The 16,908-nt window shown below is 46.4% G+C and overlaps 1 protein-coding gene across 1 annotated transcript in view; it reads left to right on the forward strand.

Moving 5' to 3' along the window:
- Positions 1-885: 885 nt before the first annotated feature.
- Positions 886-16,908, forward strand: part of epha5 (EPH receptor A5) — a gene marked incomplete at both ends in the record, with an annotated part of 54,071 nt that continues 38,048 nt past the window's right edge. Inside the window, 3 exons of the mRNA XM_079756203.1 lie at positions 886-979; positions 3,678-3,742; positions 9,233-9,968. Of these exons, the coding sequence (XP_079612329.1) occupies positions 886-979; positions 3,678-3,742; positions 9,233-9,968 (895 nt within the window). The remainder of the gene's footprint in view (positions 980-3,677; positions 3,743-9,232; positions 9,969-16,908) is intronic.

Raw genomic sequence — 16,908 nt, forward strand, 5'->3', positions numbered from 1 at the left:
TGTGTGTGTGTGCGTGTGTGTGTGCGTGTGTGTGTGTGGTTAATGGGTGACCTTGCATCTGCCTCACTGTCACGTTCTTGGGGGACAGGAGACTAGAGCTGAAGGACTCCCCTCCCTCTCTGGTCCGGACCCCCTGGAGGGCACCAAACACACAGTCCTCACAACCAGACCGCCCTGTGTTTGCGTGTGTGTGCCTGTGTGTGTGTGTGCATGCGTGTGTATGTGTGTGTATACGTGTTTGCATGTGTGTGTGTGTGTGTGTGTGTGTGTGTGTGTGTGTGTGTGTGTGTGTGTGTGTGTGTGTGTATGGGGGGAGGGGATACTACAGGTTATACTGAAGACAGGGATCGAACCCATGTAGTACTTAATGCCTAGTGTGTGTATGTGTGTGTGTGTGTGGGGGGGGGGGTCGGTATTGGTGTGTGTGCGTGCGCATGTGCGTAAAGAGGATTTAGAAAAATGGAGACAGACGGAGAAAGAGAGAGAGTAATGCTGTAAGAACCAGTGGTCAGTGAAGGTTGCGGGTCGCTGCGGACGACGCAGCAGAGCGTTATCAGAGCAACTGCAACCAAAACTGTCTTCCGTGCGTGCCTCCGCCCGGGAGCCTTGCGCTTTGAGTAAAAACTCACCTGTGGATTGCCCGGCCTGATTGGACTGTGACGCTCGTTCACTCCGCCCTCCAGTGCTCAGATTGGCACCCCGCCGTGCGGTGCCCGCCTCTCCAAACCCTGGGCGCTCAGGTCTGCTCAGCCACGACACAACTGAGATTCGATCACGCCGACCGGAATAACCAGGCAGATGATTTCCTTACCGATCACCGCTCTTTGCTGACCGTAGCCTTTTTCTTTCTTTTGGATTAAGCCCGTTTCGTTTTGCGGATGAGCCATGCGATCCCCACGGAGTTGTGTGTGGTTGGGGCTGTGGATCTGGGTCTGGAGTCTAGCGGTGCTCGGAGCTTGGTGTATCCCTGCGAATCAAGGTAACACACATACACCATATACGCCAAATTACGAGTGTCCTTTTGGGTCTGGAGCCCACGTCCGTGGGGTTGGACCTGAGTTTCACCCCCAATGATGACGACAATCACTCGGCTTGGACAAAAGCACCGATTCCGTTTGACAGACAACGGATGCGAATTAGTTCCTCAGATCATGACTTGATGATGACCACTGACACCTGATTAAACGTGTGTTTTGGACGTTTTTTCCCTCGGCCGTATCACGCACATGACGAGTTACAGCTTGGTGCGTTCTGTGGCTTCGATCCAGACCCAAACTCCGAGGCTCCTCCAGACTCATGACATCATGTTAACCCGCCGTTAGCCCTGATGAACACATGACCAACTCAATATGCAGCCCTTAATAAATAAAAACCAGGTGTTAATAATACACTGTGACGTCGAGGACCACCAGACTGCCAACCCGCCGCGGGCAGCTGGAGCTGAACCGGCCGAGGAGGATGGAGTGGTTAAGAGGGTTCCCCTGGTGGGTTCCCCTAGTCTCCCGCTCTGTGTTCCGCGCTCTGAACAATATATAAACGGCTTGAAATAAGCGCCTTTGTCTGGGTCTGTTATAGCACACGGCCCGGGCCCTGAGTGCGCCTCCTCATCGCGCGGGTTGTTCGCTGCGCCGTGCGCTCTTTATTGTTGCAGCTCAACCAGTCTGGTCTGATTGTGTCCAAATACTCCATTAGTCCCCAACTGTCCATTAACCAACGCGTCACCTCAACTCTTTATTACGTGCTTCCTCCAATCACACCATCAGAAAATGGGTTTATTCGTGCAATGAAGTGCATGTTACAATGTTTCAGATGTTTCATTCAACAATGGTCCGACTCCGCAGTCTCACCACATTCGTTACTCCATTGTCTTTCCTGTAGCTATAAATAGCGTCAAGGCATCAATCATTTACCACTGATGTGTTTGATGTCGTGTTGTTTCGTAAGAGAAAGATCCCAATAAACGGGCAATCACTGTCGTTGTGACCCCTAGACATGCCGGCCACACACACGGCGATGTAGGAACGCACACTGTCCTGTACGGAGCCCTTCTTTTCAACGCACTAGAGAAGCTGTCAAGTGCTTTTCCGTTGTCTGCTTCCCTTCCTTTCTCAGGGAACTGCGTGTAGATGACTCAAGTGGATCCTCCTTAATAAGCTTATTCAAAGTCAATAAAGAGGCCGTCGAAACGCTGTCATTTTTTGCTGTCAGACATTATTAACAAAATAGTTATAGATAGATCTTCATAAATTGTTAAATTGCGCGCTACCTTCTATAGCTTATTGATTCTTGATAAACGTGTCCGTGGTCGATGGGAGGTTTGGTTTACGGTCAGTTTTCATCGGCTGAGGCACTACGCCAAGCTGCCAAACCAACTTGCCCGAAGAGAGTCACTTTTTATTTGAATTGATCCATTTGTTGGCTATAACTTCCCTCTGCTTTTCAAAACTGTTTGACTGGTCTGCGAGCGATTGGGAAGATTTTAATTCCAGTCTTGGGCCGAGGATGAATCCTTTGGTTAAACGCATGTTCAGTTACAGGCGTGAAAGAACATTTGGACAAAAGCGACGTGTTCACTGTTGTTGTGTATTTCTAAAGTAGAATGTGATTGAAAGGAGACATGGAGGGGAGGAGGAGGGGAGGGGGAGATCTAGTTCCGCTTCACATATCTCTACTTTATGGCCTAATTAGACTTGTAATCACCTCCTGAGGATATATTATATTATTCTCTGCAGAGTTGAAAAATTCTTGCAAGGTGAGGTGTGTGTGTGTGTGTGTGTGTGTGTGTGTGTGTGTGTGTGTGTGTGTGTGTGTGTGTGTGTGTGTGTGTGTGTGTGTGTGTGTGTGTGTGTGTGTGTGTGTGTGTGTGTGGGTGGGGGGGATAAGGGGTGTGTATTCCTCTCAGTGAACATGGATGTCAATGGTAATGGGCGGTGTGGTTTTACAGCCCGCCATATACTGGCTCTGTGTGCCAAGGAGTGTGTGTGTGTGTGTGTGTGTGTGTGTGTGTGTGTGTGTTGAGCCTGACCAGAGCCATAAAGGTCATATTGGTTAGTTGGGGGGAAACCAGGACATATCAATGGAGATGAAAACTGAATACCTCCTGAATGCTTGTCTTTATGATTTGCTGAGATTATGGACGGTTTATCCAGTGAAATCACCAACAAGGAGGCTAGGTGAGGAATGTCTCTAGGAGAAGAAATGGGGAAATGAAGTTAGTAGTTAGTAAGTAAGTAACGCATAATGAGTAATGTTGTGCTAAGTAATCAAAATAGGCATAAAACAGATACAACTTTGTATAATGGCTCGCCTATAAAAATTGCAGAAAATGAAAACCAATTAATAGTTTTTAGGTGCTCCTGAAAAACATCAACCCATACATCTGATTCATTGAGTTGAGCGAGACGGTTCCAAAGACCAGAGCCAGCATGATGAATGCACACTCGTCTTTTGTTTCAGGGCTGGAGCAAGGAACAGCTGGAAGGTGTTAATAGCAGGCCAGGTGTTTGCCTTGTTAGGGCCCTACCTGGCCCCTGGCCCAAAAATCTAATTTGGGTTTGGGATCCAAACTCCTACCCAATCATACCCTACATAACGTGTAGAGTATCCAACATGCTAGGTCGTACAACATTTGAATCTTACAATATTCCTCACCTCTGTTGTTATTTTGTGTTTGACAGTGAACCTCCTGGACTCGCGCTCTGTGACGGGGGACCTTGGCTGGGTGGCGTATCCAAAGAACGGGGTGAGTGCTTCATCAACATGCCCCAATGTTCTGAACCCAAATCTGAACACACACACACCTTCCCAATGTGAGTCCCAGGGCCATTCAGGCTTGTACACTTTTTCCACAGCTAAACATGGAATTGAAAGCTTTGCCTCTCCATTGCGTCAATCTGGGACAGTTTTCCACATGATTGATTGTGGTGTGCTTAAGAACGGGATTCCTATTTCACCTCCAAATTCACTGCGACTGTACTATAAATTACTGTACACCACAAACTCACAATAACACCACCGGCTCAGCAGGATATGATGTCTTGCGCAAGGACCCTTTAGCACTTCTGGAAGATCAAACCTGCACCCCTCTGGATGCCGGGCCCCCCGCTGAGCCACTCCTGGCTCTGTAGCAAGATCACAGCCGGAAGAATCCCATGTGCCTCCTAGCACTTATCCCAGTGGTTTGGATCTCCTTGCAGGGGACAGTGCCTCTTGATCTGCAAGGTCAAAGGTGATTTTCACCTCTACACTCTCGGTTCATTAGTGCATCAGACTGAATTTATGAATTAGGTATTGAAACCGCCATGGAATATATTATTCCCAACCTAGGGGTGGAATTTAGGAGAGTTAATTCACTCATGGCTTTCACCTCTTGGCTACCTTTCCAAAGAGACCCCATTTCTCCTCTCCCTCCTCTCTCTCCCAACCGTCCGTGGCAGTAAAAGAGCAAACTAAGGATTGGGAGCGCTTGGTTTGTGTTCCTCTGGGAAGTGGGTTGCAGGAGCATTTGATCTCAGGTCTCAGTCACAGCTGCTGCTCCGCGGCAGCAGCTGTCAGCCAGCAGTGCTGAGCTGGTGTTTCTGGAGCTTCTGATGGACGTTCTCGTTGTTCTTCCGTTCCCCTGGTCACGGACTCATTCTGGGCCTTGGCGAAGATTAAGGAAGTGCAGAGGTGGTGGTGGAGGTGGGGATGATGAAGAAGATGATGGATGAAGTGCGGAGGTAGTGGTGGAGATGGGAATGATGATGGAGGTGGGGAGTAAGTGTGTGTGTGTGTGTGTGTGTGTGTGTGTTCAAACAACACATCTGCATTCATTCTCTAATGAAATGCTCACTTAATCCTGCCCACCCACCACTTTACCCACCATCTCCTCTCCCATCACCAACGCCTCCGTCGCCATCAAACACCAATCTACTCAAATTGCTTTTGCAGGAATCCTGTGTGTTAGTAGAACAATGAGATGATCTCCTCTCAGTCAGAGAGAGCGTCAGGCACACAGAGAAAGGAAGCTCAGCAAGCGCTGTTCTTTGTGTCTGAGATTGAGTCGGAACGCCCAGCTCAGCACTTTTATTTAATATCGACCTAAAGTCATGTTGGCCATTAAGGCTTTTTATTGGGTTTTGTGTTGTGTTAGCGAGCGAGTGAGAGAGAGATCCTCTCTCTCTCTCTCTCTCTCTCTCTCTATCTATCTATCTATCTATCTATCTATCTATCTATCTATCTATCTATCTATCTATCTATCTATCTATCTATCTATCTATCTATCTATCTATCTATCTATCTATCTATCTATCTATCTATCTATCTATCTATCTATCTATCACACATACTCTGTATAGTCATACAAATACACAGGAATAAGATATACACACACACACACACACACACACACACACACACAGTGGAGGATGCAAAGAAAGACGTTAGAGAAACAGCAGATCTCTGCCGCCCTCTGATCCGTGGCTTGTTTCATCCCCTTTTCCCTCCTGGGGTTTCACCTTCATCTCTCTCTCTTAATAACTCTCCATCTCTCTCTCTCTCTCTCTGTCTGGCTCTCTCACTCTCAACATCCTTCCTTCACCTCTGTTCTGCTTTCCTTTGCACTATTTCTACAGGAGCTTCTGTGGACTTTGGCAGCTTCTTAGATGTTTATCACTGAAACAACCTTGGTTTTGTGAAAGTTCGACATCTCCTCCATAACCACCATGTTGTACTGTACACCAGTGCCGTGTTCCAATATCCATACTATCCGTACTTACTAGCCTTAGTTTGAGTACGTAGGGCATTCCAATTCAGATCGGGAGAAAATAAGTCTACTGAAAGGACCCGGATGGTGTACTCAAAACTGTCAAATCGCGAAGTGTGGATCGATGTACACTTCTCGTACTCAACGACAGCCATCTTAGCTACGTAGCGGAAGAGGGCGGAGCCAGGCTGAGCCAAAGTTGGCGCATTTTCCACATAGCCTGCATTAATAGTCATTTTGTAGTTTTTAAAGCTTTTATAGCTTTATGTAGCTGCTAGGCGTAAAGAGTTCACCGTTCAAAGCGGGATGTTTATTGCGGGGGAGGAGCCGCGGCGGCAGTCGTGATCGTAATTTCCGGTCAGTGCACCACGGAGTATTCAATTTGGAACAACACGGACATCTGAAAATTAGCCCACTTAGTGAGTGCGGATAGTGTACTATGTTTAACTGTACTCATGGAAGTATGAAAATTAGAACACAGCACAGGCCATCGCCTCCCAGGCTCCTGATTGGCTGGACTTCTGTCAGCCATGCATGTCTCAGGGAGGACCCGCCCACAGCTGATCAAGAGTTAGGGATTCATCCATTGTGATAAAGAGGATGAAACAAAAACCTATCGGGGAGAAAGGCAACAGAGGATGGACTGAGAATGCAGATCTTGTTTTACTGTGGCCCCTCGATTTCCGTTCTTTACCGTACTTTAGATTGGAGGTTGGAGTATGAGAATAGATGCTTTAAGATGCTTTGTTATGATTTTTTATCTATGGTTAGGTACTTTGTTAAACAGAGTTTAACAGCAGAATGTACAGGACAGTAACATGAGTTAAAGAGATATACAATAAGTTTCAAAATATATGGTCTACATACGCTACAATATTTAAATTTACTGTCGTTAATTTGCAGTGACAAAGAGCAGGGGGGAAGGGAAGAGGAGGAATGCGTGTTAAGAGAGCACAAGATGAGGTGTTGAGGAACAGGTGAGGCTGTGTGCTGAGGAGGACGTGACCTGGAGGGACAGGAAGGAGCTGCTCTACTGCCCGGCTCCGTCATGCTACCCGGCTGGGGCAGTGAGCCGCCTCCTTCCAATCAGCACACGAACCGGAGCTTACTTAAAGCCGAGATGGCACTTTTATTCAAACATAGATTATATTACTATTAAACCACACAAAACCCAGCTTTGGAGGAATCCACAGTCTTGTTCCTCCGGGTGGAATCACGTCACCCACGGACACTTGTCCCTCCGCACACGCGAACCAGGAGAGCCCTGAGTGAATGTGGAAGCATGCTTCTTCCCCCCTGCTCCTCAGGTGCTCCGCATTTCAATGATTGGTACCAGTGCTCTGACTGGTGCCATCTGTGGGAAAACACCGCCTCCACAACCTGCCCCCTGGGCCTCCAGGGGCACTGTGCCAGAGATGGGTTGCCACAACGCATGCAGACACAGCACCCAAGCACCCACGTACGCATGTACACACACACACACACACACACACACACACACACACACACACACACACACACACACACACACACACACACACACACACACACACACATACACAGCACACACAAACCTTACATTTACATATAGATGCTGCGCACTTATACATAACGTACACATTCAAACATGAACACGAAAAGACAGGCACATTAAAACGTTATGGCTCAAGTATGTGATCTGAGAAGGAGGGAATGAGAGAGAGACTATACCATTGTACGTAAGTACTGTAAGTATAGTGCAAGCTGTTGTCTGAGACCTAACCAATAAGAGGCTTAATTTGTGTCACACACACTCACTCACACACACGCACAGACATTTCAACGGATCGGATCTAACCAATAAGAGTTAGATCCGAAAACTACTCTTGACAGTTGTTCCGGATCTATTCTGACTACTCTGACACTAAGTACTGTTATCAGTTAAGGCCCTGCTGAACTCTGACCTTATCTGTCCTCCTCCTCCTCCTTCTCTCTTTAATCTCTTGAAAATAAAAGTGATAAAAACACAAGAAGCAATACAAAACACAGAACAACAAGGTAATATCTCTCTCTCGCTCTCTCTTTTTTCATTAACTCTTAGGGCCCTATTTTAACGGTCTGAAACGCAAGTCAGAAGCGCCGAACGCAAGAAGCTTTGTGGGCGGTTCTATGGCGATGTTGCTATTTTACCGGCGGATAAATGACTTGCAACTGGTGCAAATCTAAAAAAGGTTGGTCTGAAATAGCCTAAGTACCCGTAGGTGTGGTTTGGGCGTAACGTGCAATAAACCAATGAGAGTGCCATCTCCCATCCCCTTTAAGGGCCATGAGCGCATTTGAATCCGACGAGTTGATATTTTGACAGCGCGTTTGCAGTCTCCGATGAGACTTCAAATGGCTCTAATATATGGCCTAATTCACACATAGAATAGCGTTTTCTTCCACAACTTCAGAAATACTGAGTCCTCAAATAAATTTCGGCAAAGAAAACTTAACACACATATGATATGCGGTAACTGTGGTTCTATTTAATGATATACGCAATACATTAACAAACATCGTTTCTTACCAGTATTGTATCCATTATTGTTTTCGACTTGTGTTCCTAATATGCATGTGTCCCCCCGTTAATATACATTGCCATGGACTGTATTATGCGTTACGTGTTTAGTTTGCGTGTGTTTAAACAGATGGACTCACACACGCGCGCCGGCATTCATTAATTATTTTACACATACACACACACGCGCCCGCATTCACATTCTTTTTAACACTCACTCGCGGTAAAACAATGTTTTCTCAAGATCAAATACTCATCAATCCTAAAATGTATCGGCTTGTACACGATGTCTGTGTCAAAAAAAGATGTGTTTGCTGTACGGTGTTTGCAGATGCATTGATTTAAAAGTACAACTTATTACCGCTGTATCAGCTGTTCTTTCCCAAATCATTAACCAAGAATGTGCGGCTAGGTAGATGAGAGAAGCAAAGTGTATGCGCGAGGTGCACAAGCAACATTATGCATGCGCCCTTAAAATAGCATCTGAACAACGCGCCACTGACTTTAAACCAGGTATTTCCTGGTTTGTGGCACAAGTGGTTTCTGAAACTGCAAAAGAGCACCAGGGAACGCCTCCTCCTTTCGCCAAACCGTCCCTAGGGGCGCAAGATCGTTCCCTAATTTACCGACGCATGGCGGTGGAGGGTAAAGAACGCTCTGCGCCAGTTGCAAACTAGCAACGACACATGTGTCAGTGTAAAAGTCAATTGCGCTGGATGCAAGATCCAGCGCAACACGGCCCTTACTCTTACTCTTTCTCTCTTACAGTCTATTTTTTATTTTTTCTCTTTCTTTGGGGGCGAGAGGATAGTGAAGTTGAAGGTTCTGGGTTTGATCCCCAATGTTCGAAGCCTGACCCGCTCTGAATGTAATCCCCTTTGGACAAAAGCTTTTGCTATACAACTCAAACTTCCTCCCCCCCTCTCTCCCCCCTCACCCTTCCTCCCCAGTGGGAGGAGATAGGGGAGGTGGACGAGGACTACGCTCCCATCCACACCTACCAGGTGTGCCGGGTGCTGGAGCCCAACCAGAACAACTGGCTCCACACGGGCTGGACGCAGACCCAGGGGGCCCAGCGAGTCTTCATCGAGCTCAAGTTCACCCTGAGGGACTGCAGCAGTCTGCCAGGGGGGTCGGGCACCTGCAAGGAGACCTTTAACTTGTACTATTACGAGAGTGATGGGGAGGAGGAGGAGGAGAAGGAGGAGGAGAGGCAGATGGCGGGGGTGACCGCCATGGAGGAGGAGCAGGAGGAGGAGGAGCGAGCCACCAAGGAGGCGCGCTACGCCAAGATCGACACCATCGCGGCCGACGAGAGCTTCACTGAGCTGGACCTGGGCGACCGCGTCATGAAGCTCAACACGGAGGTCCGGGACCTGGGGCCTCTGACCCGGAAAGGCTTTTACCTAGCCTTCCAGGACCTGGGCGCCTGCATCGCGCTGGTCTCCGTGAGGGTCTTCTACAAGCGCTGCCCGCTGCTGGTGCGGAGCCTGGCCCGCTTCCCCGACACCATCCCGGGCTCAGAGGCGTCCCAGCTCGTGGAGGTAGTGGGCCGCTGCGTCAACAACTCCCTGGCGCTCGATGAGGCTCCCAGGATGCATTGCAGCGCGGAAGGGGAGTGGCTGGTGCCCATCGGGAAATGCGTGTGCCAGCCAGGGTTTGAGGAGGTCAACGGCACATGTCAAGGTAATTGTGCAACTTTGAAATTCCTTATGTTTAATTGATTGAATTGATCGTTTGGTACCATAGAGAGGTGTCTGCTTGAGTGTGTGCACGCATGCTAACACAAACCAAGGCATGCGTTAGCATGTGTGTGCTCGTCAGTAGGAGCTGGTCAGGAGCTGATAACAAGTCCGTCTGCTATAAGAGCTCACCCGGGGATTCAACCAGCAACCACCGATCACCTGCCACTCCAAAGAGCAGAGTTGCCCTCTCTCGTTTGCCTTCATTTCTTCATTATCATAGATATTAACATAGTATATATTAACCTAGTATATATTAACATAGTACATCAGCAGATTCCCTTTTCCCAGGCATGGTCGGGAGCAGTCAGCGGCGCTGTTTAGTGTGTTTGTTGATGTTTGTGGTAATTATTCGGTGCAGATGGTGTGTCAATGGAAAATATCCTGGGAACAAAAAGGCCCCTCCGTTGAGCGTGTATGAGATGATGATTTTTAATTAGTCATATCGTTTGTGCAGGGGACGGTTTGTAAGCAGAGTGACACGGGAGAGCAGCGTAGAGCACACAAGCGCACACACACATACGCAGAGACACACACACACAGACACACACACACACACACACACACACACACACACACACACACACACACACACACACACACACACACACACCACACACACACATCAACCCTTCTCGCAATTAGTGCCGCTACAAGAGTGTGTTTGAAACAGTTTCATATGCAGATCGGGCGATAGAGTGATAGGCGTGACAGCTCTCTCTCTCTCTCTCTCTCTCTCTCTCTCTCTCTCTCTCTCTCTCTCTCTCTCTCTCTCTCTCTCGCATAATCATTTTGCAGTTCCCCCACTCCTCTTTTTCAGTCCAGATCTTTCTCTTCGATTACCCCTACCCTCTCCCCCAATCTTTTCTGAGTTCTCTCTCTCCCTCTGTGTTGGACAATGAGGGTGGGTTGTGTGTTTGAACCTTTTTCCCTTCCTCTTCCGCTCCCCCCTTTGTGTGTGTGTGTGTGTGTGTGTGTGTGTGTGTGTGTGTGTGTGTGTGTGTGTGTGTGTGTGTGTGTGTGTGTGCTCATCCCAGCATTTCCATTATGACATCATATCTCCTTTGTTTGTCTGGTTAGTAAACATACCAAAACTGGTGTAATTACTCTTCTTCACAAAACAAATCAGTACACACACACACACACACACACACACACACACACACACACGTCCACTCTGCCTCCTCCCTATCTACAGTTAATATCATCAAATTAAGAACAAATCATATCGATCACTGGATAGAGCATTGATTATCGATATACTGGCGATCAAACTCAAGTACTTAAGCATGTGGTTTCTTCTTCCGATGTTCAAAGTTAGATCAGTTGATGAGTGGAATCACAGAATGGTATCCATATTCTAGACTCCTGCAGACGACCCGCTTAGATGCATCAACATGCAATGATGCATTTTTTGCCTCTGTTAAGCCCAGTGCTGATTCACTTACATCCTGTGATGGTGATGAATACAGCCAAGGCCAACTGTGTATGAGCACACCAAAAGGATATCATATCCATAAAAACTTTTACCTGATATATAATAAATCATACACTATATAAAATGCTTCGGGCCGAGCTGCTGGTTTTTGCTGTTACTTCTATACCTTTCTGAACGTTTTATCCAAGACACAAAAATTTGGGGCCACTCTGGGTCATCTTCTCCTCTTCCTTTCAGCATCTCTGTCTCTATCTCTCTCTTTCTCTCTCTGGCCCTGTCTCTCTCCTCCTAGCACTCCGTCTCTCTCACTTTGCCTCTCCATCTCTTAATCTCTCTCCATTGCTATCTTCACCTAAGCCTCTTTCTATCACTTAACTAACTTTCTATCATTCTCGCTGACACCCTCTCTTTCTAGCTTCCTCTCACTTGTACTTTCTCTGTCTTGCTCTCACTCTTGTGCACTCTGTCTCTGTCACTGTCTCTCTCTCAGTCTCTCTCTTTCTCTTTGCCTTTCTCTGTCTGCCTTGGGTTCTATGTTTCTAGCAAATATTTCTCCCACAACACACACCACTGTCTGCTTGCCTGTATATTCTCTCTCTCTCTCTCTCTCTCTCTCTCTCTCTCTCTCTCTCTCTCTCTCTCTCTCTCTCTCTCTCTCTCTCTCTCTCTCTCGCTCTCTCTCTCTCATATATATAAATATATATATATATATATATATATATATATATATATATATATATATATATATATATATATATATATATATATATAAACCCTTCTCTCTCTCGGCTCTACCTCTCTCTTCCCCCGGGGGCTTCTCTGAGTGTCCGTATTGTGAAAAGTACATCTCTATTTATGGAAAACATTCGCTGGGAAACACCAACTCTGTGTAGAGAGACAGCACACACTGGATCGCCTCCACCCTGAGGGGCCTGGCCCGGGTCTGCAGGGTTCTGCAGGGTTCTGCAGGGTTCTGTACAGCTATGTAGGGTTATACAGCATTCCAACCTGTTCTATAGAGTTCATTAATTCCCTACAATGATAACATGAATATGAACACTTTGAGAACATGAAATCCTTTGAAAGCAGGACTTCTTCAGGTTGAAGCTCCACTTGGTTCAGAGACCATCAGTTAGTTTCATCAAACGTTGTAAAATCAAGAACTGAGGAAGAGCTGCACTATATTTGGCTTTGGTGGAGATGGGGACAGACACAATCGCAACTGTATAGAGATAGGTAGTCTGTCTCTACTAGCTACTGTATAGAGATAGGTAGTCTGTCTCTACTAGCTACTGTATAGAGATAGGTAGTCTGTCTCTACTAGCTACTGTATAGAGATAGGTAGCATGTCTCTACTAGCTACTGTATAGAGATAGGTAGTCTGTCTCTACTAGCTACTGTATAGAAATATGTAGTCTGTCTCTCCAGCTACTGTATAGAGATATGTAGCATGTCTCTACTAGCTACTGTATAGAGATAGGTAGCCTGTCTCTACTAGCTACTGTATAGAGATAGGTAGCATGTCTCTACTAGCTACTGTATAGAAATATGTAGTCTGTCTCTCCTAGCTACTGTATAGAGATATGTAGCATGTCTCTACTAGCTACTGTATAGAGATATGTAGCTTGTCTCTATTTTAGCTACTGTATAGAAATATGTAGTCTGTCTCTACTAGCTACTGTATAGAGATAGGTAGCCTGTCTCTACTAGCTACTGTATAGAGATAGGTAGCCTGTCTCTACTAGCTACTGTATAGAGATATGTAGCATGTCTCTACTAGCTACTGTATAGAGATAGGTAGCCTGTCTCTACTAGCTACTGTATAGAGATAGGTAGCCTGTCTCTACTAGCTACTGTATAGAGATAGGTAGCATGTCTCTACTAGCTACTGTATAGAGATAGGTAGCCTGTCTCTACTAGCTACTGTATAGAGATAGGTAGTCTGTCTCTACTAGCTACTGTATAGAGATAGGTAGCATGTCTCTATTTTAGCTACTGTATAGAGATAGGTAGCATGTCTCTATTTTAGCTACTGTATAGAGATAGGTAGTCTGTCTCTCCTAGCTAGGGGGAGGGAGTGCGTGGGGCGGACCCCAAGACCCCTGTCCGTGACTAGTTGAAGTGAGGCCCTCATTTGGCCCTCTGATGGTGATGATGAAAATTGTTGGCCCCCTTAATCATAAAAGTTGCCCATCCCTGGTGTAGATGGATACTTCATTCATCCCAAGGGGAAGTTTGGTAGTGGTAGTGGAGAGTATAACAAAATATCCCTTTTAAATTATTTTTATGACTCAAGTCGCTATAGCGAATGAATAAAGTAAACTTCCAGTGCACTGACAGTAGTTGTATTTATGTTGTGGAGTGTAATACATTAGTCTATATCAAATAATCATATAAGCTAATGAAGCTCCTTGTGTATACACCACCCAGATCTTACTTTCCCTGCAGCTCCTCTCCTGCTCACATGGTCGAGGGGGGGTCCTCTTTCCTCCTTAAGTCCTCTTCCCATGACTCCGCCGTCCTGTTGGGCTGCCTGTCGGTTGTCACAGCTCCACATGACAAACTGGATCCAGAGGCTTCGCCAGGCTGTCATCATAGGAGGTGTGCCTGCTCTGGTGAGCGTCGAGTTGCCAGGAAGACTTCCAGACATCCGCCCACACCCGCCCCCTGCGGGAATATTCTTGGGGCTTGTGGACACAGTTTAGTTGGAAGTTCTTTGTTGGTTCTTATTCACCTAGCGGCCATCTTGTTTACAAACCCTCGCTGGGTGGTGGAATTGAAAAGGGGAAATCGGCATTCAGAACCCCCAGCAAGCTATTGTTTAGAAACAAAATAGCCACTGTAGGCTACACACGATTCTATAGAGTTCTTTAGAGTTATATTTCTAGGTTATCTTGGGTTTCTAAAGTGGTATATAGGAGGGTTTCACATCTTGTTGCTCTTTCGCTATATATAAAGAGAATAATTGTGACTGGTTATTCTAGAATTCTGGTCAAGAAGTACAAAGACGGTGGGCTTCTTTTATGGACCTTCAGATCCCATGATTGAACCCCTTCTATAGGAGTATATGACCCTGTATCGGGTTCCATAGGGTAGTTAATGTAGTACTGTTTCTAGATGGCTCTCCTAGTGAATAGTGTAGTCCTACTGCCTAGAACCAGAGTCGATTCTGGCGATGTTCCTTGTGTGTGTGGTAGATAGACTGGTCTGTGTTTGTGGTAGACAGTCTGGTATGTGTCTGTGGTAGACAGTCTGGTCTTTGTATGTGGGAGACAGTCTGGCCTGTGTGTGTGGTAGAAAGTCTGGTCTGTGTGTGTGGTAGACAATCTGGTCTCTGGAAGTACACACACGCCACCTCACTGGGTTGCCAGCCCTCTGACGAGGAGTCATGCACCGCATGGTGTTTGTTGTGTAACATGGTACTGACCAAGGAAGCTTGGCCCGATGTGTTTCCACAAGACCATGTCCTCATAGCCGCGCCTGACAGATGGATCGACAGATTGATAGAAGGACGGACCGACAGATGGACGATACCTTATCTTTCCTTTGTTTGTTATGTGGACATGGTTTGCATCCAGGGTCACATGATGGTACATGAATACAGGTAGACATCCCATTAACAACACAAGGACAACATCCACACAGTACGAGACAGCGGTACAGGACAGGAGCTCAATAACTAGTGGATCTACTGGGTGCAAAAAGCTGCAAAAGAGAATCAAGATGAATTTACTGATCAGTATTCCCCTGGCGGAAGAGCAAAAGGAGACCATAGATAGATAAAAAAGAATAACAGACAGTCAAAGCAGTTAAGGGGACAGATCCACACACATGCGCAATGCACATATGAGAAGACATCTGGATGGATTCTGCAGCGCTGGCTGCAGATTTATGAGCGAGGCTCATTAGGCCAGATGTATGTTGGGTGCCAGCAGTGTTTGCAGCATAATGCTTCTTGTTAAAGTCCTGTTTAAGTGTGTGTGAGGGGGAGATGAAGAATGATGTGAAGTAAAACCAGATAATTTGTCACCCGGGAAGTTTAAGCCCACATCCCCGCAGTGCCATCAGTCTAACAGCAGCACTAGTCTACTGGTGCTGCTGTCTGCAGGAACACACAGAGACCGGAATCATGACCTCATCACAGACACCTGAATCATGACATCATCACGCAGAGACTGGAATCATTACAGAGACTAGAATCCTGACACCATCACAGAGAGACTAGAATCATGATATCATCACAATAGCCGTTTTCACACATTTTCTTCGCATTTTTGCCGCATTTGTATATCAGGAGATTCAGCCCTGAAGGGGATTCACACTTGATGCTTTATATATGGTCATCGATGTTGTCCAGACATAAGTAGAATCAACGGGGGTTTAGGAGGGGAGACTTGCAAGGAGTGGGATATGACGTAGGGTCTGAGTTCGCAAGAGGCGGGATGAGGGCGGCGGCTGTCACTCTAGTTTGTTTTGGTTTGACCAAAGACAGCATGGAGGCGGAACGGGCCTCCACAACATCCAAAGCATCGATCGATGAAAGATTGGAGCATGAGTTAGAGATAAATAGTATAAATTATGAAGAAGAAAGGTGTTGCGAATGACTGTGTTACCGGAGAAAGAGAGCACTGGGACAAATGTAGTTGATTTCTGTGGTTAACTGAGAAAACAGGGAACAGATGGCCGGGACCCTATTATGTTCAGCTGTTGTAAATAATAATAATTAAAAAAAACATTTTCTATAGACGAGTGCAGCTGTGAACATTACTGAATGTATTGTAATTTATTGTACTATGTTTGCTTTCACAGTTATGATAAGAACTATCTTTTAGATTCTGTCGACCAATGAAAGGACGGCGTGTGTAGCTCGAACTTGCCGGCACCCTTTCAGGTGTCCCAGTATCCCAACGGAGGAGTGCTGCGCGACGAGTAAGGCTCAATACGGCTCAGTCCGGATCACGCCCACTTTTGGCGTGTGAAACGCCACCCGTGCACCTTTGCAGACTGAACAGACCCGCACCATCCGGTGGAAAAGCGCTATAAATGATAATCAGCCTGTTGCCTTTTGTTTGCTGAATGAGTTTTTTTTTAAAAAAAAAACAGTTCGGCCTTCTACTCCCTATGTTCTCAGTTAAACACAGAAATCAATTACATTTGTCCCAGTGTTTGTTTAATGTGAAATGAGGCAAAAAAAAATGCTCTCTTTCACGCTCTTAATCTTTCATCGATTGATGCTTTGGGTGTTGTGAATACAACTGAATATATGATGCATCGTTGCAGCAATATTTAAGATGATCGCGATGAGTTCTGCCGATTCTGCCTCCGTGCTGTCTGTGGTCAAACCAAAACTGACTTGAGTGACAGCAGCCGCACTTATCCCGCTTCTTGCGAATGTAGACCCTATGTCATATCCCGCCCCTTGCAAGCCCACCCCCCTAAACCCCAC

The sequence above is a fragment of the Pollachius pollachius genome, assembly GCF_949987615.1.
Source record: "Pollachius pollachius genome assembly, chromosome: 18".
NCBI classification, from domain to species: domain Eukaryota; kingdom Metazoa; phylum Chordata; class Actinopteri; order Gadiformes; family Gadidae; genus Pollachius; species Pollachius pollachius.